This window comes from Cnephaeus nilssonii (genome assembly GCF_951640355.1).
Source record: "Cnephaeus nilssonii genome assembly, chromosome: 23".
NCBI lineage: Eukaryota > Metazoa > Chordata > Mammalia > Chiroptera > Vespertilionidae > Cnephaeus > Cnephaeus nilssonii.
The window spans coordinates 9,778,111-9,805,152 of record NC_137094.1 but is presented as its reverse complement, the minus strand read 5'-3'; the positions used below and the strand labels follow the sequence as shown (position 1 = coordinate 9,805,152).

At 42.8% G+C, this 27,042-nt stretch overlaps 1 protein-coding gene across 1 annotated transcript in view; it reads left to right on the top strand.

Moving 5' to 3' along the window:
- The window catches only part of USH2A (usherin), a gene marked incomplete at its 5' end in the record, with an annotated part of 397,572 nt that overhangs the window by 168,010 nt on the left and 202,520 nt on the right, over window positions 1-27,042 (top strand). The window contains 2 exons of the mRNA XM_079763761.1: window positions 10,425-10,538; window positions 12,959-13,120. Of these exons, the coding sequence (XP_079619887.1) occupies window positions 10,425-10,538; window positions 12,959-13,120 (276 nt within the window). The remainder of the gene's footprint in view (window positions 1-10,424; window positions 10,539-12,958; window positions 13,121-27,042) is intronic.

Sequence of the window (27,042 nt, the reverse complement as noted above, 5' to 3'; positions counted from 1 at the left end):
ACCAGTGGTCAAGTCTCAGTTTTGCCCAGAAATGTTCATTACAGCTTCCGCCTCCCACCTGAAACTTGAAAACGTAGGACAAGAAAATGTTAACCATCTATAGAAAAATGATAAAAGATTAAAAGTAGCAAAGGAAAATATTAGTTCTATAAATAGACCCAAATTAAGTGAAGTGGGTTATTGAAAAGAAATGGGAAATGATGGTCAGGCTTACAAAATGCAGAAAACAAACGGGGTTTGGCGGCGGCGGGGCTGGGGGGGGGGGGTGTGGCGAGGGGGCATGAATATTAGCGAAGGGACCTGGGAGAAGAGTGAGACGGAATATTTACCACTAATGAATTTGGCTACGGGAGGATTAAATGAGATAAATCCCAGAAGCATGGAGAGTCCAAGGGTTAACAGCCACACTCAAGAGCAAATGGGCCCCTGTGGGCCACGGGGGCAGCTTCGCTGTCCTCCCAAGGCCAGGGTTCAGAGCCGGGCGCGCTTGAAGTTCATTTCCTCGCTGGTGCCCCAGGGTAGAAAGCCCTGCAGTTGCCACGCCTGTGTATCCTCAGACTTCTCACAAAGGGCTCCAATTAACAGCGCAGCTCGGATGATTCTCCCTGCAGCCCGGTTAACACGGGAAGCTGCTGCCGTGGGAGACAGCCCTGGTGTTTCCCTGCAAACCGGGCTGCTCAGAAAGGGACTGCTCAGTTGGATTTGAGATGATGTGAAGAATGAGTGGGTTCAACAATGTGCTCGGACACAATTATTTCCTTTCATTTTTTCATTTTTATTTTTTTAATCTTAATTGTTGAAAGTATTACATATGTCTCCTTTTTTCACCCATTGACCCCTTCTAGCCCAACCCTACCTCCCTCCCTAGGCCTTCACCACCCTATTGTCTGTGCCCATGGGTTATGCATACATCAGACAGGTTCTTTGGTTGATACTTCCCACCCACCCACCCTCCACTGACTATATTTATTTTTCTTTTTTTCTGAAGGTATTTAAATGTATATACTTAATTATCAACATAATTTGTAGTGCTAGGGATATAATTGGTACATAGAAGATATTTTCTCATTACATTAAGCTAAAGTCTAGGAGTTATATTTCTTTCTCAAGTAGAATAATAATAATATTTGTTATTCACTGTAGTTTCATAGAAGAATCAATAATAGTCTTTCAGATAACGCAGATACTAGTAAATCTAAATGTATGTAGAAATGAGAGACATTTTAATTTATTATTAAGACAGCTTTTGCTTTGACAACTGGCTCAGTCTTCATTTGCAGGTAGAGGCTAGTCTACCTGAAGCAAGTGGGTAACGTACTGAAAATGTGTCTCTCACTTTTCTCTCTCTTTTGCACAGCTAGTAGTATAATTCCCAGCTCCCTTGGCCATAAGGAGATTCCTGGATTGCTTTGCTTCAAAACGCAGATTCTTGGGTTCCACACAGGAGATCCTGCATGCTTGGGCGAGGATGAGAAATCTGTCTTTACCAAGTGTTCTCCTGCAGCAGGTCCAGGGACCACATGCTGCAAACCGCTGGGGAGGGAGCGACAGCCAGCGGAGAGGGCTCCTGTCCCCGCTGGGCTGATGGTCCCGCTTCATTGGTTCCGGCCCCTGGTTCCTAGCATCAGCTCTGTGAGCAGAACAGGCTAAGACGATGGAGACCGAGGCAGTGCCAGTAGGGCCTCTGCTGTTACGGATGGTTCTTCTGGAAGGAGGTTCTTGTCACCTGCAGATTCTGATACCGGGACTGGGGATGTGGCGTGAGAGTCTGCCTTGCTTTTTTTTTTTTTTTTTTAAAGGTCATGATGTTGAGAATGACCTTTCTTTTATTTTAATATATTTTATTGATTTTTTACAGAGAGGAAGAGAGAGGGATAGAGAGTTAGAAACATCGATGAGAGAGAAACATCTATCAGCTGCCTCTTGCACACCCCCTACTGGGGATGTGCCCGCAACCAAGGTACATGCCCTTGACCGGAATCGAACCTGGGACCCTTGAGTCCGCAGGCCGACGCTCTATCCACTGAGCCAAACCGGTATCGGCGAGAGTCTGCCTTTCTAATAAGGCCAGCCCTCCCTCCCGCTCCACTGCGATTCCCAGTAGCAAGGCACGGAGCTCACTATTTATATAGGAAATGAAAAATGCCCTTTGTAAGTGATTTTTGCCTTATGCCTGACTTGGGAACTTAACCTCAGTGATTAGTCCATCAATAAGTAAGACCCTGCTCGTTATGGGTATGTATACATATGTACACATATAGGTTATATACAGGTTATATGAATGTACTGTGGTTATATTTACTTGAGAAGCCTGCAGAGAGATGGCTGTAATACAAGCTTTGATGCCAGGTATGTTGTTGTTTTTCTGTTCAACTGAGAATTCCTACTCCACAGTTGTTAAGACTGCTTATGGCCACTCTTTGTGCATCTGAGTTAGTTCCTTATTAGACAGTAAGATCCTGGAAGGCAAGTAAGTTTTACATTTATTTTAAGTCTTGTCCATTTTCTTGCTCAAGATAGCTGATCAATACACTTTTATTGAATGAACAAATGCAGCTTTCTGTCGCTAACCCTATAGTTAAAGTAATGGCATTGTTTTATCCTGCTGCATTGAGTATTGGGTTATGGTTTCTTACTAAAGTCTCAGCAGTGCTGTAGCTCTAATTCTTTTTTATTTTTATTGACTTCAGAGAGGAAGGGAGAGGGAGAGAGAGATATAACATCAATGATGAGAGCGAATCATTGATTGGCTGCCCCCTGCACTCCTCCTACTGGGGATCTAGCCCACACCCAGGAATGTGCCCTTGACTGGAATTGAACCATGACTTCCTGATTCATAGTTTGACATTCAACAGCTGAGCCACACCCTAGTTGGACTGTAGTTCTTTAATTTTATGAAATAATATACAGAGCAATCACAACTTACACATATATTTCTAACTCAATATGTATATTCCCGAAGGAAAAAAATGTTGATAAGCTGAATAGAATCTAAATATTAGTTCTAAAACTTATATGTCATCAGGGAACTGAACCTCAGTATATTTGTAATTAAAACCAATGGAAGCCAGTGTTGCTGCAATGATAATTACACAGAGTAAAAAAATATTCATTTATTAAAAACAAAAGCATTACATACTATGTTTCAGCCTAGTGCTGGATCCTGCCTTTGCAATCTTTTTGAGTGTTGCTGCTGCTATTTCTTTTTTTATTGTGGTAAAATACACAAAATAAACAAACTGCTTTTACATCACTAAAATATAGTCCAAGAACCCTCGATAAGTATAACGTTATGTAAAAGATTAAAAATTTTCTGTGGGAAAAAATAGATGAGTTTTTCATTTTTAGTTAATTTCACCTAAGAGACAGAGAACCCGAAATAACAGTGACTTAATAAGCAAGATTAAGCTTTTCTCTCCTGGTAACGGACGTTCCGTTAGTCAGTGTCGGGTGGACTGTTCACAGCGCCAGGGGCACATGCATGTCATCCTTTCGGCATGACATCCGCGGGGACAGGGCTGCTGCCTCCCGGTCCCAGACCGCTGCTCGAGCTCGGCCGTCCAGCCTGGGTTCCGTGCAGCGGAAAGAAGGAATGGTTGGAGAAAGACACGCACATTCACATTGAAGACATCTCAGAAGTGGTTCTTTCACCTCTGGTTACATTCTGTGGTCAGAACATAGCCACGTGGCTGTGCCTCGCCGCAGGACATGCTGGGAAATGCACTCACTCAAAGGGGCCATCTCCCCAGCTTTAAAAAATACGTATTCTATTGTGAGCAGGAAGAGGAGAGTTTATAAAAGAGGGTACTTAGTGGTCGCTGCCACAATCGGCAAGCATCAGAAGTAAATTTCAAGAATTCATTTTGATGATAGTATATTAAAAAAATGAATTTTGAGAGTCTGCCATTTCCATAGTACTTCATAAATTAAAATTACATATTTGTAGTTTATTACAAACTCTTTCAATGTAAATTTTGAAAGAAATTGGCCTGAGAAAATTCACAGGAACAAAAATATGGCCTGTGACATAAATAGTAAAAATAGAGATGATGTAATGGTCTGCTTAGCTAATGTGGAAGAATCTCATTAGGTAATGCAGTGTTGATGAGTTAATAGCTTTGTATAAGTCTCCCGAATACATAATGAGCCTGAGCTTCTTGTACGCTGTGAAATCTTCAGACAGAGCTTTTTGCAGGTTATATGTTTTATTCTATGCTGTAATAATTTGCAGAGAAGGATGTAGATTTCTTTTTGATGACATGTTGTACCAAAAATGATGGTAATACATAAATCTTGCTGTATAGCGATCTTCAACTAGACATGTCTATACTATTTAAAATAAATACTTCAAGGATCAGATTTTATTTAAAAAAAAGGAACAGCCCAGGCCGTGTTGCTCAGTGGTTAGATCATCAGCCCATGCATGAATGGTCCCGGGTTCGATTCCCAGTCAAGGACACAAACCTTGGTTGCAAGTTCAAACCCAAGTCCCATTTGGGGTGAGTGCAGGAGACAACCAATTGATGTGTCTCTCTCACATTGATGTTTCTCTCTCCCTCCCTCCCTCCCTTTCATTCTCTCTCAAAATCAATGGGAAAAATATCCTCCAGTGAGTATTAACCAAAAAAAAAAAGGCGGGGGGGGCGGGCATTGACTCCAAATTTTCTCTTTTCTAACTTTCATGACCTTTTTATATTTATATTGTATTTGGAACAAGTTAAAAATGTTATATACATCTATACTAATAAAAGGGTAATATGCTAAATAGACCGGGAGACCTTCCACCATCCTTTCAGACAAAGCCATGGTGACGGGGTGGAGGCAGAGGTTGTTAGGGGTTATCAGGCCAGGAGAGGAGGGCAGTTGGAGGTGATCAGGCTGGTGGGAGCAGGGGCGGGCAGTTGGGGGTGAGCAGGCTGGCAGTTGGGGGCAAGCTGGCTGGCGGAGGGGGAAGTTGGGGGCGAGCAGGCCTACAGGCAGAGTGGTTAGGGGTGATCAGGCAGGCAGGCAGGTGAGTGGTTAGGAGCCAGCAGTCCCAGATTGCAAGAGGGATCAGGCCTAAACCGGCAGTCGGACATACCCTGAGGGGTCCCAGATTGGATAGGGTGCAGGCCGGGCTGAGAGACATCCCTGCACCCCGTGCCGTGCACGAATTTCGTGCACCAGGCCACTAGTAATATATAAAAGCCTAATGTTATAGTAAACAACAACACACATACACTGATACAAAGAGCATTTCTTATGAATCACTTGTTTAATAAGGGAATATTATAGGTGTACATGCTTGCTCATTTGGGGGATAAGCATGTACCTTTCTGTTTGTGCATAGTAGGTCTCAGCAATAAACTTGGATCTTTTAGCACAATTTTAAGGTGGATTTTAAGTGAAATATGTGCCAAAAAAAGCATGCTATTTATTTTTAGTAATGTTTCTTGCACCGGTCTTTTTCTTCTCGTAGAGCTGGGTCTTAGGTCAGTGGCAAAACAGTGACCTTGGAGTCAGGAGACAGGTTCTCCTCTCAGTTCTGCTGCTGGACTTGAGGGACCTAGTTCACACTCACCCCATCAATCAGCATCCCCTTCGGGCAGAGATCTAGGGCCCGAGTAATAAGGATGACTCGGTTTCTTTCCTTTCCTCTGTCTCCTTGTCTGCCTCCCTGCTCAGGGAGTTCTGTCTTTTCTTGGAGAGTTCTCATGACTTCAGTGCCCACCCTTTAAGTTAGATAAAGAGTTAACATGAGTGGGTGCCTCAAACCTATTGCAGAATTAGAATGACAATGACAGAGACTGCAGTTCCTACCACAAAGGCACCGATTACAAATCTGAGGTTAGATGTCAGCCCACTAAGAGAATATTAACTGGATAATGCTTTGAGGTCAATAAAAATCACTGTTTGAACCATTCTTTAAGCTGGGGTTGGACCCTATATTATACAAAGAAAAAAGAAGAAGGCAATTTTTTTCCTATTTGTAAGCAACAAAATCTGTTTAGTCTTTGATCCAAGGTACATGATTTGCTTCACTCCTTACTAGACTACTTAAAGGTCATAAAGTCCATTTGAAGTAAATAAAATGTAAAAAAACATGTTTTTTGAGTTTTTAAAAAATTGCCTTAAGTTTGGGCAGAGTGCTTTTGTGTGTTCCACTTTTGGTTAAAATGAAAATTGACTTTCGTTTTCTAAATATTAGGGATCCTAATTTTCACTTTAAAAGAGTACCAAAAACACAAGGGGAAAAAAACAAAACAGTTAGCAGATGCCAGCTTCCTGGGCCACTAAGAACTGGAGGAGAAGCAACCTGGGTGTGTTTCCCCATCTCCGTTAGACCGTTAAATTTTCATCCATATTTAACAAATGTCATTATTCAGTTTCATGGGGTCACTGTGTCAAAATGTCTGTGTTAGAACTTTAATTTATTTCCCGAGCTTCCTTTAAGTGGGCAGGAAGCGTGGCACTCTGGATTGATTTACTGTTTAATCCACACCCTGGAGGGGTGTGCAGCTCCCAACTTACTCGGAGATGTGTTCTTAAAAATTAGAATCCGCCCGCTCCCGCTCTTCTGCTCCCCTCCCCCCGGCTGGGTGTCTTTCCAAAAGTGGGCTCTTGCCTTCTGTCTCCGGGTGGCAGCGGCCGCTCCGCTGGGGGGCGCCCTTCCCCAGCTGGCCCTCTTAATAAATGCTCACCTCACCTTCCTGATTCAAATGTGAAATGCCAGCAAATAAGAGGAGCGTTGTGTTCTGATGGGTTCTCTGGAGATGGAGCGGGGCCCTGGGGAGAGGCAGCCAGAAACAGCTTTCCTGTTTGCTGTGATTGCTCCTAATTACCACTGGCCAGTGGGTAGAAGACAGTGTTTAGGGAATATAAAACTTAAAGGCATGGAGGGGTAAAGTGAGGAGGGAGGGAGGGAGGGAGGGAGGGAGGGAGGGAGGGGGAGAGAGAGAGAGAGAGAGAGAGAGAGAGAGAGAGAGAGAGAGAAGAAAGAAAGAAAGAAAGAAAGAAAGAAAGAAAGAAAGAAAGAAAGAAAGACAAAGCCTCCAAATTATTGCAGATGCCTCTGAGGACATGAACATACTCCTGGCTTGTTGGAGTCCATTTGAAATAAGGCCCGTGATCTTTGCGAGTCTGCCCCAGACCCTGGCCCCGGGGTAGGCGCTGGCCACGTGCGGCTCTCCTGGCCAGACTAAAGGTGCGAGGCAAAATGAGCGGGTAAGGAGAACAGAGCAGCCAGCTCTCTAATTGAATTAAAAGCTGGGTGACATCAATGCAGACACCTGTCCAATTACAGACAGGCCAAGGTGTTTACCGTTGCCACACAAGCCATTCGAAGATGACAGGAATCTTTCCGCCCACAGATTAGCATAATGAAGGAGAACAGATTACGGTGGATGCCGGCCAAACACCCAGGTTGGCAGCTGGGGGTGGGCTGGGAGAGGGCGGGAGGTGGAGCGGGCTCTGGAGGGTGTAAATAGACACAGAGACCCTGCTTCTTGTCCCAATGCCTTTGGCTTTTTTAAAAAAGGTGCCATTTTGCTGTGTGTCTCATGCTGAGTCTCCAGAGCATTTAAACTTGTCTTCCTTGAGTCGGGGGAGTTCATGATAACATCTCCACGTCCAGGCCGGCCCCTTTGTTGTCTTCCTGCTCCCCCCCCCCCCCCCCCACGCACACAGTCAGGCACCAAAGCCCCACAGCTCCTTCAGCTCCTCTGTCACTTTCCCAGGCCGTCCAGCAGCCTCCAGTTACTCATAGTCTCCTTCAGCTCCTTTGAAACTTGAGGTGAGAGCAAAGGAAAGGAAATAATCTTTTTAAAAATGTTTTTATTGATTTCAGAAAGGGAGGGAGAGGGAGAGAAAGAGAGAAACATCAATGATGAGAGAGAATCATGGATCGGCTGCCTCCTGCATGCCCCACACTGGGGATCGAGCCCACAACCCGGGCATGTGCCCTGACCTGGGAATCCAACCCTGACCTCCTGGTTCATAGGTCAGTGCTCACCCACTGAGCCATGCCGTCCAGGCTGGAAATAATCATCTTACAGCTCAAAAGAAACAGTGTCTGGTCCTTTGCTGGGTCCTTGGAGAAGCAGGGAGAGGGAGGCTTCCTCTTCTAGAGAGGAAAGTAAGGTGAGAAGCCTTCATTTTTTGGTCAAACATGGAGTGGATGGAAGTCCTCAGAACACGGGTGTGGTGCCACTGAGCTGGGCTCTCAAACTTCCTCGACTTAAGGCCAGTCCCTGCCCCCTCTCTCAGCCGGGCTTTCTGCACCCACCGGCCTGCGTGTCAGAGGGAATAGACTTAAGTTTCCTTCCAGCTCCCTCAGTGGCAGGCGGGATTCTCAATGCTGAGCATTAATGCAGAGTGCATTATCGCTTCGCCCTGAGAGTTGTGGGGCTGCCGGAGCCAGTGATTTTCATCGGGACACCAACATGGCTGTGTTCCATGGGATGCTAACACTTTTAAGACATCAATAATGCCTACTTTTTGCTTATAAGCGTTTTTCCAACTCGCCCTCTTCCATTATCAAAAGGGACTGGCGGTTTTCCTGACATAGCGGGGACCATTTTCTCATGTCACGGAGTTCTGTGACTGACAGGGCATCGGAGGGTTCATGCGGCCTGCCTGGAGGTAGAGACTGTCTCAGGTTCAAAGGGAAGAGTCTGCTCTGTGATGTGTCCTCAAGAAAGAGGTTTACGTCCGAGCCAGTCTTGGAAGTTCTCACCGTCAGGGCATTCTTCTTTGTTGTGAACACCCCAAGGGTCACAAAGGGAGACTTCCCCACGTTCCCCTCCTGGGTTTTCTGTGCACACAGAATGATGCCGTGTTTTTCTGTCTAGGATGCCTTTATAAGTATGCCACACTATATATTTTCATTATTTTTTTAATATCCACTGAAATACACTTTTCCATGATTATCTCTTTTTTCTCTTTGTCTTAAGTGTAGATCTCCTATCATCTTGATTTGGGAAGTCAGGTCTTATAAATGCCTTGTTCCCTTGAGTATATGCAGGCATTCGGTTTCATTTATTAATATATGTATTACTGTTATTTATCTTTCTGTTGCTGTTATTCTATTTATCTTTCTGTTGCTGTTAATCTATGTATTACTGTTATTTATCTTTCTGTTGCTGTTATTTCCTTCTAGCGCTAATATTTTCTTAGATTAGAAACCTCCTAGGACCCTGGCTGGTTTGGGTTAGTGGTTAGAGCCTCGGACCTCAGACCAAAGGGTCACAGGTTCAATTCCCGGTCAAGGGCACATACTTGGGTGCAAGTTTGATCCCCAGCCCCTGTTGAGGGACGTGCAGGAGGCAACCAATTGATATGTCTCTCTCATATCACTGTTTCTCTCTCTCCCTCTCCCTCACCTTCTCCCTCTTCCCGCCCGCCCTTCCACTCTCAGAAAAGCAGTGGAAAAAAATGTCCTTGTGAGAGGATTAAAAAAGGATAATAATAGGAACCTCCTGGAGATCAGTTATATTCCAGTATTCCAAGGCAACCTTCCCAGGGGTATGTAGAAGAAAGATTGATAAATGCTTTTTGATGATGATACATTACCATGGTAGTGCTACTCTTCTTCCTGGAGAGTATATAATGTGAGCATGATTCTGGCGCTTAAAGCAAGGCCAGCAGGTCAATCGCTCAATGATCTCTAGGCACATATCCAAGAAGGGCTACCTTCCTCAGTCTTGGAGAGAATGTCCGTGTTCTCTTTCTTCGGCAATTGCAGAACTTACATTAAAGCGGCAACTTGAATCCATCCTGGTCCAGCCCCCATTGCCACTAGAGCAAGTCATGAACCAAGGAAACTAACCTCTGCAGGATGGTAGTTACAGCACGAACTAAGAGTTTGGAGATGTGTTATCTTGCCATTGAGACAGGAAAGCCACTCTTGGGAGTAGCGTTTCCTAACGTGTGGTAAGATACGGGTGCATACAAAGGATTCTGTGAAATATTCAACCAGTGAAATGTGATTGAAAAATGCTAGGTGGAAGGAAATGACAGAGTTTTGCTTCCTCGGGCGGTCCGGGCTCCTGGAATAGGGTAGCATATACCTCTCAACTATTGAATACGCTGGCTCTGCTTGCCGAACTCTATAAGGCACCCCCATTTTCCAGGGGAAGTACCTCAGGCCACATTAAATACAATTTAGAGCTGTCTGAACAATAAGTTGGTCTCACATTTTTTTTCACTAGTCATTCCATTCTGCAGTGAGCACACGGGCAGGAAGATGAATGAGAGAGGCATATGTTTTTGTTTTTTATCTCTTGATGTCTGTGTCCCCACCTCTCTCTCTCTCTCTCTCTCTCTCTCTCTCTCTCTCTCTCTCTCACACACACACACACACACACACACACACACACACACACCAATAATATTCCTTAGAGCAGCTTACAGTAAACATGCGAACCTCTTTCCCCCTTTTACTGCAGGCGTGCTGACAGGCTTGCTCCCCTTCAGGAACTATGTGGTGACCCTCGCTGCTTGCACTCTGGCCGGCTGCACCGAGAGCTCGCGTGCACTGAACATCTCTACTCCACAAGAAGGTAAAGTAATTTCAAAGGTCTTGACTTCCACATTTCAGTCATGAATAATAAAATAGGAGAAGAGCTAAATGCTGCAAGGCCATTTGCTGGAAAACCCCAACCTAATTTGATGACAAAGTGCATTGCCAGGCCATAATTGCTCCATTTTTGGGGGGTGGTGTGAGAATGAATCAAACTCCATACCCTTTAATGACATGCATCTTTAATAGCTGTAATGCAGATTAATGGGCTTTTTAATTGCTGTTACATTGTTCATGCAAGAGCCTTGTCATTAATATGAAGCATCTGAAAGATTAATGAAAGCTTCCTCATTTTACTATGGCTCAGAAGTAAATCTAGAGACAGTCTGACTAAAAAGAATTGATTGTATGGCTCCGTATGAAATTGAGAACCAAAGGGTTGATTTCCATGGTCTCTCTTAACTGCTCAACACCAGCACAGGCAACAATTGTTTCCCCGCGATGGAACCCCCTAACGGCCATGGAGGCATTCCTAATCTCTGCTCCGTTCCTTTGAATTCCTATCTCACTTCTGTTTGCTCAGAACCTGCACACTGTTGCCATACATGACTGTTTCAGAAAGCACAAGTGAAGAAGGCAGTGAGAAAGGAGATATTTTAGCGCTCCGAAGGGAAAGCTTTGCTCAGACATCAGAACGCTTCACTTCAGGGAGTAACCGCTCTCAGCATGTCGGAGCCCCATTACTTCCCGTTTCTCTCTCCCGGGTTACGGGGAGGGCGTGTTTCTTTCACTGTCTGCTTATAACGTTACTTGGGAGCCTTCAAAGCTTGATCTTCAGAGGGAAAGAGTCAGTCTGTCTCTTTTCCAGTATCCATCCACCCCCTTTCTCACTCTTCTTCCCAGGCCTTCTTTTCTTTTGTTGTTGTTAATCCTCACGCAAGGATATTTTTCCATTGATTTTGGTTTTTTTTAGAGAGATTGGAAGGAATGGGGAGAGACACACAGAGAGAGAAACATCAATGTGACAGAGGCACATGGATTGGTTGCCTCCTGCATGCGTCCCGACCCAGGGCTGGCGATCGAGCCTGCAACCGAGGTACATGCCCTTGACCGGATTTCAACCTGGACCCTTCAGTCCGTGGGCAGGCACTCTGTTCATTGAGCCAAACTGACTAGGGCCCAGGCATTCTTTTCAATTGTGTAGCAGGTGCCTCTTACACAGAAGGCTTGTAACCTAAGGACCGTGCCCATATGCTGGCACCATGACAGAATAAAGGACTTGGTGAAATCCTTCTTGTCACCCTTTATTCTTCGTGCTGTACACCTGACCTAACCCACCCCCTTCACCTGGACTAGCCAGCAGGACCCATCTTGCGCATTTTCTCGACGTTCTCTCTCGTCCACTGAGAATAGCAACGTTTCTTAATGTGCCATCATTGCCGCTAGGCACACGGTCATCCTCTCACATGCAGCCACCGCCTCTGTGTGGGGCAGATTGTCTTCTCTCTCTCGTTGATTTCTCCACGTCCACTGCGTCCTCTGTCCAGGTTCTCCTGGTTCCCTTCAAATCTACCTGGCAGCCACATGCCAGAGAGGTTTCTGCTCACCCAGTTCATCATTTACTTCTCTTGCAGTATTTAAGGAATTCCTGATCTCTAGTTTTTTCTTTAAGTGTATTGCCACCCTGGCCAGATAGCTCAGTTGGTTACAGTGAGTTCCCGATATGCCAAGGTTGCGGGTTCTATCCCTAGTCAGGGCACGTACAAGAATTAACCAATGAATAAGTAGATAAGTGGAACAAACTTCTCTCTCTCTTTCTCCTTCTCTCCCTCTCCCCCCCCCTCTCAAGTCAGTAAATAAAAAATAATTTTATTGCCAGTTTACCAAGCAATAGGTATGTGTAGGATAAACTTCAAAAGCTTTTAGTTCCTGTGACTCTAGTTCACTAACCATTACAGAAAACCAAAAAACCCCATTTAAAAAAAAAAAAAGATTTGCGCACAATGTAGTTTTCATACAGAACTAATTAAATTGCTTCTGCACTTTCTGCCTTTTTCTGTGGTTACACATACACTTCTTATATCTCTCACAAACCACTCGGACCAGCGTAGCTCAGCTTAGATCAAAAGCTCCTGGAAGGCAGGGACTTATCTGTCTAATTTGCTTTAATCACACGGCCCCCAGGTAGAGATTATGGGCCAATAATACCTTTGACAAAGTTACACGTCAGTCAAGTGAACCGTGAGAGTACTTCCCATCCATCATTGATGCAAATTCTCACGAATACAGGACAGTTATTTAGTTCTCTTCCTAAAGCAGTTACAGACAAGCTGCCCACAGATCAGGACCATTTCCATGCGTGGGATTTCGGGTTTATTCCATGACGTATTGGTCTGGGTCTGAAAAGTTTGAATTAAAAAATTAAACTTAGACTCTGTAAATCTTTTTTTCTCCCCACAGCCCCAGAAGAGGTTCAGGCACCAGTAGCCATATCCCTTCCCAATTCTTTGTTCCTCTCCTGGAATCCACCCAAAAAAGTGAATGGTATCATCACTCAGTACTCTTTGTATATGGACGGGATGCGAATCTATTCAGGCATCGGAGAAAACTACACCGTCACAAGTAAGACCTCTATGCATGTCAGTAGATTATGATAGTCTATATTAGAATACCATGTATATATCTACTCTAATAAAAGAGTAAAATGCTAATTGACCGTACCTTCGCCACACCCACAGCCAATCAGAGCAAGTATGCAAATTAACCCAACAAAGATGGCAGTTAATTTGCATACGCTGAGGGAGGGAGGAGTGAAGACTGAAGAAAGCAGAAAGCCAGGTGGCTGCGCGGGCGGGGCGGGTGGTGGAGGTGGTGGTGGGCGGGCAGGGCGGGCGGTGTGTGCAGTGGCTGCGGTGCACGCGGCCGTGGCAGCCTCAGTGGCGGTGATGGCGGCTGGCGGGGCGTGCAATGGCGGCTGTGGCGCGAGTGGCCGCGGCAGTGGGCGGGGCGGGGCTGGGCTGGGCCCCACCCGCCCCGTGGAAGCCCTATTCTTGCAGGAATCTTCCTGCAACGGGCCCCTAGTATTTTATATAACTGCAGACTAGAGTGTGTGTGTATATATATACATGTATTTCAGATAATAATCATCGATAGTAATCTGAGAATGTGGTCTTAAAAATTGGGTTGGTGATTTTGTTGAGCCACTAAAATTCCCTAATTTTTATGGTCACATCACATTTCTGGTGAAGCCAACGCTGAGCTCATAGAAAAGAGCTCCTGCTGCTCCCCCTCCCCTTCACCTGAGGCTGTCCTACTGCGCGTGCTTTACGGTAGTGCCCATCACTCCTCACCCGTCCATCTGTGGATATACCTTTGCTCAGGTGCAGAGGGGCCCCTGGAGATACATCAACACACAGAGCTAAGATACGACTCCTCTGCCTCCATTGATCACAGGGCTGAAGCTGGGCTCCACATGGTCCCAGCCATGTGATTGAGTCAGTGATGTCATTTTAAACAGATTCCACTGTGATAACTATGATGAAATCCACATGAATGGACTACCCTTAAGACTCAGAAGTTTGACTCAGTTCAGTGGCATCTGAATTTTAGACAATTTGAGAAAAAAACTTAATATCGATGCCCAGATGAAAGTGTAAGGATACTGAAGGAAAATGAATTGTTGAAAATCTCGTGAGACACAAGAGGTTTACGTTATGTATGTTGTCTGGTATTCGAAACCACATACAATAGGGCCTCCCCTCAAAGGGCAGATCAAAAACTCATAGAGAGGAGTGAGCATGAAAGATTGGATGCCCAACAGATGAAAACCAACCAATGTGTACAGCTCAATAAATGTGAATGTTATATATGTCATAATCTATAACATAGCGTGTTATAATATATGTTATATAATACATGCTATATAATGTATAATAATATATTTTTGTGTTACTTATGGAGTTGTATATTTTATAGTATTTATTTATCAAGTGAGACATTATTAATCATTATCAATCAAATATAGACTAATAAAATCCTGAGGCCCATGAAAGGTCACACGAGCTAGAGTCAAAGGCAGGATTAATCATGGATGCATTCACTCCTTCTCATCAGTGACTGGAACAAAGGCTGGAAGGAAATCGGTCAGGCCTTGTCCCTCCTGTCTCTTGTGCTTGTGACATCATGGGAACACACACACATGCAGATTGGAGGTGTTTGTGGGCAGGGCTACAGCATTCATGCAAATGCATTCTCAGGGTTTTCATCTTTGTGTCTCTTCTAGTCAGAACTTTCAAAGGACAAGAACAGTTGCTTTTCTGTTTGGTTCATTGTGGTTGGATGGAATTCTGTAATGCTGCTGCTATGAGGTAGATATTATCATTGCCCCCACTTCACAAATGAGGAAACTGAGGCATAACAAGATTAAGTAACTTCCTCAAGGCCACAGGGTCTGAGTGGTAGACTTTATATCAACTCAATCTACTCTGGCTATGAGGAGAAAATGGGGTCTTCAACAAGTTACTTAACTTCTCTTAGGCTTAGGTTCTGAGCCTGTAAAATGGAAAATGTGTAATTTTTAAGATTTTTAAGAAACCTAGCGCCATATATACACCATCTAGCACTTTCGTAGCACTTAGTAAAATGAATAATTATTTCCAGTTAAAAGTAGAGTTTATATGAGAAACTGAAAGAATAGATTAACCTTGTCCTAACAATATCTAAAGGTGTTATTTTAACTAAAAACTGTAGACCACAGAAATTACTTCAGAAGAAATGAAAACATACCAGGAACTTTTTTAGACAATAGAAATTTCTTTCTCACAGTTCTGGAGGCAAGGAGTGTGAGATCAAGGTGTTGGCAGGTTTGGTTTCTCTTGAGGCCTCTCTCCTTGGCTTGCAAACAGCTGCCTTCTTGCTGTGTCCTCACATGGTCTTTCCTCTGGCACACACCTCTGTTGTGTCTTCTTATAAGGACACTGTCCTATTGGATTAGGTCCCTACCCTTATGACATCACTTAACCTTAATCATCTCTTTAAAAGCCCTACCTTCAGCCCAGCTGGTGTTGCTCAGTGGTTGAGTGTCAACCTATGAATCAGGAGGTCATGGTTTGAGACCCACTCATGGCACATCACATGGCCAGGTTGTGGGCTCGACCCCCAGTAGGGAGCGTGCAGGAGGGAGCCAATCCATGATTCTCTCTTTTTTAAAAAATATATTTTATTGATTTTTTACAGAGAGGAAGGGAGAGGGATAGAGAGTTAGAAACATCGATGAGAGAGAAACATTGATCAGCTGCCTCCTGCACACCCCCCACTGGGGATGTGCCCGCAACCAAGGTACATGCCCTTGACCGGAATCGAACCTGGGACCTTTCAGTCCGCAGGCTGACGCTCTATCCACTGAGCCAAACCGGTTTCGGCCCATGATTCTCTCTTATCATTGATGTTTCTTTCTCTCTCTCCCTCTCCCTGCCTCTCTGAAATCAATAAAAATATTTTTTAAAAAAAATAATAAAATCCCTACCTATAAATATAGTCACACTGGAGTTTAAGGCTCCAACATGTAAATTTGGGGGAATGCAAGTCAGTTTATAACAGTACCTACAGTGAGTGCTTTGTCTACTGCTGGCAGAGGCTGAACGCCTACTTTCCCAGAAATTCTCCAGTGACCTGACCACCAGATAACATGGTGCTAAAGATCCCTTTCAACTCAAAGATGTTACACCTGTGACAGGTACTGAACTCAGGTCATGTATCTTCCAAGCTTCCACCAGGAGCCCCAGAGAAGGCAGCATGGGAAAGGGATTGTGTCTGAGGCAGCCAGGAGAAGGCTGACACAGGAGGGTGCTCTAGCCATTGGGATGGGCTTTAGCCTCTGCAGACACTTTAACCCCATGTCATGTTGCATCGTAACCCGTGCCTGTGATGCTATTGACACTCGCTGCTTGTCTTTGTGTCAGGTTATTTGTGACCTCATATCTTTTCCACGATGACTGGTTCGTGGGTTGAACTTTTAGTTATGAGGGCTGGGGCTGTCAGCAATAGTGAGAGTTTGGGGCCTCTCAAATGGACTTGGACAGTGTTTAATGTCAGTTCAGGAAAAGACCAAGAGAGGAAGCCACAGTCTAGCTAAAAATGATACTGTTCTTAATTATAAAAAGTTATAAATGCTATTGAAGATCATCCTACCATATGATCATCTTACCATACTAGTAGAAATGCTTAATATTTTGCATCGTTCATCAGCAGTGAACCTTACATTCTTACATCTTTGATAATGTTACAAGTGAAAATTTATTTTCACTTGCACATTAAGCTACTAGTTATACGGAATACTTACTGCATAATTATTAGTCAATCATATTTTGCTTTAATGTATCTGATCACAGTCTTAATGAGCAAAAACTCAGTGTAGCTAGGAATATAAATTTAAAACTTCTTCAAGAGCAACATATCATATCCTGTTTTTCCTGGTTATAGTCATCTGCACCATTTAGCATTCTTTACCTTCTGCACTGTCAAAACTTCCTTGGTACCTTGGCTTAAGCTCCCCTCCTTAATGTTCAAAGTGTCAGCATTTTTTTCTCACTCCTACTTCATTTCCTGTAGCTTCCTTTAAAGTTTCTGCATAGAACCAACATTCTTCTGTGCTGCATAGCCAACGGTTCTCACAGCCATGGCGGGTGTAGGTAGAGTAAATGAGATGCCCTTCAATTCAGAAGCCACTTAGCATCTAGGTGGTTGAAAAAAATTTTTTTCTTCTTCCTCTTAAATAGGAAGCATTAAAAGTCAAAGGCATTGCTGCACCTTGAGTTAGTACAAAATATATTTAAAAATGCATACAGTTCAGATTTTTTGCCTTGCATAGGCCATAAGCTAGTAGTATGGTGGGTCACTCATGACACTGAAAAATGAGTCCAGTTAGGGAACCTCCCGAAGGCTGTTGATGTTTGCTATAATAAATAGCACACACTTTAAGTCAAACTTTTTTCATTCTGTATTCAAAGGTAATGGATTTTTCGTAACCATAGTAACCTTGGCGTATTTCTGGATAAATACATGAGGTATATACATTCTAGTTTTATTTTTGAATATAAACTACCGCATTATGTATTACTAATAATATGAAAAATAGGATGTAGGTTAGTATAATGACAGCTTAAACTAGTATGCATTTTTCTTCTGCAAAAAATAAATATTTATCAAAAGTATAGGTTCAATTAATTTTTCCCCAGTTTTGTGGTATTCTGGTGGTGCCATTTATCTTTTTTTGCAAGATCTCCATTAATCTCTTGTTTCCATCCCATAAAAGATTTTTAAGAATTTTGAGGTAGAAACAATTGCCTCAAAGCTTATGATTAAAAACATTATGGAAAGATTGAAGGACCTATATTGGTCTCACCAGCAGAGCTATTGTGGGCCACTTAAGATGTGTGTATACAGGATGTTCATAAATAGGTACGAAAAAAAAGCCACCTTTTGTCTATTCAACATACTGGGATTGTTTCAAAGTTCGGGCTAGATAGTATTCTGATTGATGATGACTATCCAAACGGTAGCCAACCAGATCATTCTCATTTAAATGAGCACCCTACCAGAAACTGGCAATCGTGAAGAAGTTTGTGAGATGTCTCAGAGAAGCCTACAAAGTTTTTAGAAGTAAGGATAGCAAGATAGGGGTAATCATGGAAGTGTGCTCTGTGCCTGACAAGGAGGCTTATATGAGTTGTACTAACTGAACTGGTGAAGAGAGAGGAGTGATCCCTTTGGATAGTTATTTTTTATTATTATTATATGAATTGTTTTTGGTTAATCCAACCTAAGACATTACTGCTTATGACTACTGGAACCCCAAAAGGGAGGAAGATCAATAGGAACTCTATTAACACACACACACACACACACAATTCTGACACCAAACCATCACACACATATATTTCCTAGGGCAGTCGTCAGCAAACTCATTAGTCAACAGAGCCAAATATCAACAGTACAATGATTGAAATTTCTTTTGAGAGCCAAATTTTTTAAACTTAAACTTCCTCTAACGCCACTTCTTCAAAATAGACTCTCCCAGGCCGTGGTATTTTGTGGAAGAGCCACACTCAAGGGGCCAAAGAGCCGCATGTGGCTCATGAGCAGCAGTTTGCTGACCGTGGTCCTAGGGCATCACCTAATCTACAGTAGTGTTAAGGGTTGAATGAGTGCCTGATTTCAGCACCACGGAGAGCACCTTCAGGACCTGGGATTCTGTCTGTAAGACAGGCATTAAGACAAAGATGATAGCAATGTAGGGTGTGTGTGTGTTTGTGTAAGAAAGGCAGAGATCTAGAGAAGGGAAGGAGAGAGGAAAAGCAGATGAATTTCTGGTAAAGTCAGATAGGCAATAAATATTTATATCTGTAAGCAACCAAAAGTGCTAAAACTTCTTCTGTCTTATTTGCCAAGGTCAAACAGAATCACGCATAAACAGCAAAATAGAGATGTTCAGCTTGAACCATCCAAACACTTAAGTCTTATGGTGAGAACTTTATTGTAGAAGAAGCTATATTGCTAATGGCACAATAAAAAACAGAAACATTGAAAGGCCAGGAACTTCTAACCCAGCATTATGAGGAACCTTATCAACACTACAGATTCGAGCTGAATCATATTCATTCATGCTGATGGCTTCCAAAAGCCTCACTCTAACCTTGATTTTCCCCTTCATTTGGGCTTTCTGAATGCCACAGTGCTGCAGTGCATCCAAATCACTCCTCTTACGTAAAGCAGTGTTACTGAGGGGAACACTGTTGATGTGCTCGTGTTCTTAATGGGTAAGGCTGAGTATTAATAGGGTGTAATATGTGAGGGTGTTCAGGTAAGGCAGTGATCTCATCTATGAGTCACTGTGCCTCTCTACCACAAACTAAGTCACACTTGGGCCCTTTTTATGTCACAGAGATAGAGCGTTAAATTATACAAAGTCTCAGAAACATTGAGGATGCAAGGGGGAAAGCTTAAACTACGAAAAGAAGCGGGAGCCTTCAGAAGCCAAGTTGCTAAGTCAGTGACCAGACTCCAGGAGAGTTGCTCGGGGCTTAGCTACACTCCAGATCCTTGGGCGGATGAGCAGTGGCTGTATTATTCCAAGGAGCCACGCCCACTTAGTAACAAAGGGTCAAGCAAAATAGAACAGTGAGTATAGAATGTGCACATATCAGCTGTGCTTAGCTGTAGACCCATGGTTGGCAAACGGGCTCGCGAGCCACATGCGGCTCTTTGGCCCCTTGAGTGTGGCTCTTCCACAAAATACCACGGCCTGGGCGAGTCTATGTTGAAGAAGTGGCATTAGAAGAAATTTAAGTTTTAAAAATTTGGCTCTCAAATGACATTTCAATCATTGAACTGTTGATATTTGGCTCTGTTGACTAATGAGTTTGCCGACCACTGCTGTAGACAATATAATCAGGTGTCATTCTTACTCTAAGATGCTTCTGCAATGCAAGTGCACCAGTATGTGAAGAAATTAAATATGTGAAATGTACATGTTAGTATCTGTACCCAAATGTTAACCTGGGATCTGTTCACTAATTAATGAGGATCACTCTCTTCAGTGGTTGGAAGGGACACTATGTTTGTAGGGATTTCAGAGGGAGAGTGCGAAGAACATCCAGTTAGGAAAGGAATGGAGTTCAAGCCTGAAAACAGTAATGGACTGTGTCCTTCTGTTGAGAGTTTTGCAAACAGAGGCTGCCTGCTATTTTGAAAATTTTGAGAGCAGCCATTAATTTTTAATTGATTTTTAAGACATCTTGAGATATAAATTCATTCTGAAAAGTGAAAGTATCTTAAATATACAGCGTGGTGACTCTCAAACTGACCGCATATATGGAGCCAGCACCCAAAGCAAGAAACAGAGCTGTATCAGCAACCCAGGAACCCCTCATTTTATCTCCCAGGTCTTCTCTCCTGACTCAGGTGACGGCTCTCCTGACCAGTAACAGCACAAATTAGTTACGCTATGAAATTAGAATTGAAACACAACAATACTGGCCTGTGTGCACCAGCAAAAAACCTCCTTACTGTCCAGTAATGGAATATTGTGCAGCCATATGGCTTATGAGGCCGTGGAGGAATATTTAATAATAATGTTAAAAACAAATACTTTAACAGGCAATATGTAATTCATGAGTCTGTTTTTGCCAAATGTGTATGTGTTACATGTATACATACACATGAATGTGCTTACATACATACATGGACACACACCAGTGTTAACAGTGGTTGTCTCCAAGCAATGGGATTCTAGTCCCTCGTTTTCTTTACTGTGAAGAGGTCTTATCTTTTAAACTCTCTAGGTTGGATTAGTAATCAGCATTTTTATGGTATTTTCCCCTATGTTAATATATATGAAAAAATTGATACAAAGAATGACTATTCTAGGAATCTGGTGGTTTTTACCCGTTAATGCTTGTAGTTTTTCCTAGTTGTACCTTGATATTCAATGAAGTTGCTCACCTTATTTCCTTCTAGTCAGGATAAGTACGGCATTCTCCATGCATGTCCTGTTGTCTACCACCATCACCAAAACATTGCATGTATGTGATGCTATACTTCAATTCCCATGTCTTCCTTTGATTCCTAGAATCTTTTATATCATTTTCTACATATGTCTATATCACTTAAATGTGTTGTCTTTCAATATTAACTTAGTTTAAAGGGGATAAATCTTGATTCAACACGGGAATGTCAGTGTATTGAGTGCAGTTGTAATGCCATTATTATTTCATAATCTTTGTAGTATGTGCCATAGGAATAAGGACTCAGTCGGCATCTAATAAGCTCTTATTGACCTGAGTTGCAATGAATTGAATTAAATTGAAGAAAGTCTCAGAATAAGCGAATTAATATTTTCAAGTAAATGGCAACAAATACCAATGCATAATTCAGAGGTAATTAATATGCTAAATGTGGTAAACAGTTGTAATGAGGTAGGATGTTCCTGTAGCTTCCTGGAATTTTTCATTGAATTATCCAATAGGTAGCAGTATTATTTTGGTGAATTACTTGTGTTAGTTTGCCGGGGCTGCCATGACAGAGGACCACACGCTGCAGAAACGCACCGTCACCAATGCTAGAGGCTGGAGGTCAGGTCACTGTCGGAGGTGGGCTCCCTCTGAGGGCTGCGCAGGAGCTTCCGTCCCCGGCCTCTCCCCGAGCTCCGGGGGCTCTTTGGCGCTCCGTGACTTGTGGACACATCTTCCCGATCAGTGTCTGCCTTCCTCTTCTCAGGCTTTCTCCTTGGGTGCTGCTTGTGTCCCAATTTCCCCTTTTCCTAAAGACACGTCATACTGGATTAGAGCCCACCCTAGTGACTCATCTTAACTCATTACGGCGGTGAAATCCTGCCTTCAAACCAGGTCACCTTCTGAGGTGCTGGGGCTAGGATTTCAGTGTATGAATTTGGGGAGAACACTTCAGCCTGTAAGCGTGTGTACTTGGTGCTGTGATCAGTATCATTCTAAACCTCCCCTCAAATACCTACAAACTGTTAGAGAAGATAAGGCATCTAGATATTAAACCTTTGTCAGAGCTGCTGTTTTCCAGTATCTTCAGAGGGTGGGCATTACATATATGACTGAGATAGTTTCAGCTTTCCTGAAATCATTTCCACTTCCATTGCTTCGATAGAAATAGATACAACTATTTATGTTTTCCAGTCGGGTCATTTCTGTAATAGGTGTAAGAACAAAGGAGATAATTGGGAAGAGAAAGCGTCACCAAGAAAGTGAACTGTTGCAGGCTTTAGAGGTTCAGAACTAAAACACAGGGACGGCCCGGCTGGCATGGCTCAGTGGCTGAGTGTTGACCTGTGAACCAGGAAGATACAATTTGATTCCCTGTCAGGGCACATGCCCAGGTTTCGGGCTTGATTCCCAGTAGGGGGCATACAGGAGGCAGCCAATCAATGATTCTCTCCCATCATTGATGTTTCTCTCTCTCTCTCTCTCTCTCTCTCTCTCTCTCTCTCTCTCTCTCTCTCTCTCTCTCTCTCTCTCTCCCCTTCCTTCCTCCCTCCCCCTTCCTCTCTGAAATCAATAAAAAAATATTTAAAAAAAAACAGGAAGCCTAAGGACTAGGGCAGAATAGTCAATGGCACAGAGCTGTGCGTCTCATCAAAATGAAGTCACAGGCCGAAGCCGGTTTGGCTCAGTGGATAGAGCGTCGGCCTGCGGACTGAAAGGTCCCAGGTTCGATTCCGGTCAAGGGCACGTACCTTGGTTGCGGGCACATCCCCGGTGCGGGGTGTGCAGGAGGCAGCTGGTCGATGTTTCTCTCTCATCAATGTTTCTAGCTCTCTATCTCTCTCCCTTCCTCTCTGTAAAAAATCAATAAAATATATTTTAAAAAAAATGAAGTCACAGTTTCATGTGACTAAGGGCCCTGGGGAAGCGGTCCGGGGCAGTGAGAGACACGATGGGAGTCATTGTCAGCGGTGCTGCAGGTGTGTGCACTTTGTTCTCAGGCAAAGGAGAAGCACTGAAGGATTTTTAGAATTGAGGTGGCATGAGCTGATCAGTGTATTTGAAAAGAAATAATCAAAATATGACATTAATCTGAAATACTCACAGGTGCACCTATACAGCTGTTGTCTCCATTCATTGGGTGAAAGGACAAGTAGGTTAGGACTTAAATGCAGGAAGCTAATTGGACTTAACAATGCAGATGGCACGGGAAGGGAAGGAGGGGAGAGGAGCATTAGTGCGTATTTGTTAACAGATCTATTGTATTACATTTCTGTGCATCAGTCAGTGTAAAATAAAATCTCCTTATGTTATATCCTTTTAAATGGTGTTTAAATATTTCCTGACGACACAATCTGCTACAGTTTTTGCCCTTGGTGCAGCTTTCCATTAACCTTGTTGCAGAGACTAAGCCTAAAACTGTGCTTTTTGAGGGGCCTCAATTACGGAGTGAAGCCCAGTGACCTCGTTATACAACCACATCTGGACACGCTTTGTCTTTCTATCCGATTTAGAAAGTTCAGCAAACTGTAGGATACTTCTATTAACAAACTGACAGTCTCACATAATTAGGCTGTCCTCTCTCTCAAATTAAAGGCAAAGAGGGGTTAAAACCTCTCAACTATAAATGATATAGTGAAGTACTCAGGATACAGACATCAGGGATATTCAGTGAATTTAGTTGCATCAAATATGTAAGAAGAAGAAAAAAGGCGGAGATTAAACTCAAAGTATCCTTTCCTTGTAGCTAACTTTTTCAATATTTTTATTGTTTTGAGTGTATCTGTATAAATCCTTCAGTTCCCTAAATGGTAAAATTCTTTTTTTATTAATTATTTTCAAAATAGTATCTCTGTGTCATAGATACAAAAAAATAATTAAGGCCCAGGAAGGCTCAGGTTCCTTTTTCTAGTGAAAGGTTGACTCAGTGATGAAACTGGAAAGAGGTGGGGTTGTTTTTTTTTCTTCCTTCATATAAGTACTAAATAGCTATCTTAAATTATAAATGCCTTTTATAATGTATTTGATTTTATCCTTGGAAAAAGTAGGAATGGTTCAGAAGCAGTGGTTACTATTCATTCTTGGTTTTGCAAAGTTAACGTCATTGTCCTGACTGTTTCAGTTGCACATGATGGTAATCCAAGTATTTCATTAGTGGGTTTTTGTTTGGTTGTTTTTTTGTTTTGTTTTGTTTTGTTTGTACAGGGGTTCGTTCTCCATTGTAACACGTGGGCTTTCTCTGTGGACGGGAGGACATGGTCAGCAGTCGCTCTGAATTCATGCCCTTCTGGCTGGGAAACTGCCCAACTCCAGATTGAAAAATACTGGGGAACGATGCTGATTGGTCCATCTTGGAGCATTCGTACAACTTTGGGGTCAAAGAGGCAGGATCTGGGTTCTGGAATAAAGTAGAAAGAAAAATATAGCCAGTGAGGAAATGATTATGAGCCTGAGTACCAACCCAATTTAGTTCATTTGTTAAATTTACCAATATTTGACTCTGACTGCCCATAAAGCCTCAGTCTTACTTGGGTATTTTTATGAATGCGGTTTGTAACTATATATCCTTGGAAGTCATCCAACACTACTGTCTGCCTGTGTTCTTTCTTTCCTGTGAGCCTTTAAGTTGCACAATGGTATGAAACGGTTACACAAGTGTATCCCCATTTTGTAGGTAAAGAAATAGGGCCTCAAAGACTTACTTGAGTTGCCTGCATTCATGAAGTTGGTTGGTGATGCAGCCAGGACTATGATTTTGGTGCTCTGATCATTTTCTGACTCCCAAATCACAACTCTCAACTAGATAAGTTTAAAGTGAAGGAAGGATGGGAAATTCCCTGACATTGTGATACTCAATGATGTCAAAATATTAACACACCATTTATGTCTTCATCACATCATCAGTGTATTCTTAAAGACAACTCATCAATTAAAATGTCTCATTCCAAGGTGAGCTTTAATCTTTTAAGTTTCAAGCAAGCCTTCGGATTTTAAATGGGGACCGTCTGACATTGTGCCCGCATGCATTGAGGAGATACAGTAGGAAGCTATCGGTCTGCAGCATGTGGTCTTGAGAGTAGAAATGAGCCATGTCTTCAGAGTCAGTAATGAAAAGTCACGCGTGGAAACTGGGGTTTGTATGGCTCCCTGCTGCATGACCTCACATCTTCCTTGTTTCAGTTAACCATGGAGATGAAAGAATAATATACCCTTTTAATCCACTCATAGAAATGGTAGTTTGCTAGAGCTGCCGTGAGAAAATTTCAGGCTGGGTGGCTTAGGTAACAGGAATTTATTTTCTCCCAGTCTTGGGGACTACAAGTCCCAGATCAAGGTGTCAGCGAGTTTGGCTCCTCCGGAGGCCTCTCTCCTTGGCTTGCAGATGGCCAGCTTCTGGCCACGTCCTCACATGTCTGCCCGCTCTGAGTGTGCCTCCCTGGTGTCTGTGTGTCCAGCTCTCCTCCTCTTATAAGGACACTGGAATTTGTCCTTAGGAGGAAAAATTAGATTAGGACCCACACTAAAGGCCTCAATTTAATTTAATGTAATCACCTCTTCAAAAAGCCTGTCTCCAAATGCAGCCACTTTCGGAGGTACTGGGGGTTAGGGGTTCCACATAGGAATTTTGGAGGGATACTCTTAGGCGTCACAATAGGTATTCTTTGCAATGACAGCATATAGCTATGTGCCAAAGTAGTAAAAATTAAACATTTACTTGTTTGTTTGTTCCTTTTGTAGAATAATGCCTCAAGAATATTAGAACAAAATATTTTCACGAATGCTGATTTGTGGCTCTTTCATTATTAACTTACCCACCCACCGATTATTCATAGACCTTTCTTGTGTATTCTGAAACTGGGGCAATATGTTAGTGCTTGAGTAAGGAGTCATCTGGTGCTGTGGGACCTGTGTGGACTTCCTCTCTGGTTCCTATCTCTCTCATCAGTGAGCATCCTCCACCCAAATTATTGGTTGACTTGGTTTTTTCCACTAGACTGTGAGTGCCTTGAGGGTATTCTCTCCTGAAGACATGGAAGCGTATATGCATATAGAACAACAACCAAACAAAGATTCTTTTCACAATGAAGCCTGAAGGCATCTTTTTTTCAGTTATTATAAAACTAGACGTTATGTGGAGGATTTATCTGAATACCAGTTGGTGTTTAGAGGGATGTTTGAGACAGTAATTTGTCTGAGACTGACAGCCAGACCTAAGTTGATTGGTAACAGAAGTGACATGTGACCCAGTGCTTGCCATCCATTGGGTACACATTTTCTTCCTATTTCTCTATATGGCACAAGTATTAAGACTATTGCAAAGCTCATAAGCACATAATTTGCGCTAAACCTGTGAGAGGGGCCATCCCATGGCTACAAATATGACTCATTTCATGCTATTAAAGTTTGTAAACATTGATGAATTATTTTTTACATTTACAGTCATGATGTAGTTAAATCCAATGTAATCACAACCAAAATATTGGTACCTATTTAAACATAAAATAGTTGTTTTTACTATAAGTTGGAAATTTTGGATGAGTGTTAGAGAATGATTTAAGATTCAGACAAAGGCTTGTTTGTTAAAAACCTCATCCCTGTGTTTACTGTACTTCCCAGTTACATTCAAACCTAGAATGGTAGAAAAAGAATTTGAGCCAAAAAATAAAATAAAAATAAAAAACAACTTAAAATTCCAGTAGCGTTTAGGGAAGTTTGTTTCCTACATCCCAACTTTTAAAGGCTATTTTGCAAAGATGCTATTCTTGTATTGCCCTCTCTACATTTTTTCTGCCCTATTGTGGAAATATATACAAGTCCAGCAACTCCTAGGGAAATACTACCGAATTTGCAAATATTTGAATATTTATCTCCTGTGGGAAGATTAGAAAATCACTTTCTGGCCCTTGTGTAGCTCTACTATGCAAAAGCCAAGAGGTACAGCCCATAAATTCTATTAGCTCGGAACTCTGGGTGTCAAAAATATACTATATAGATAATATTAGGAGATTTCCCCCTCACTGAATCACTGCTATAAAG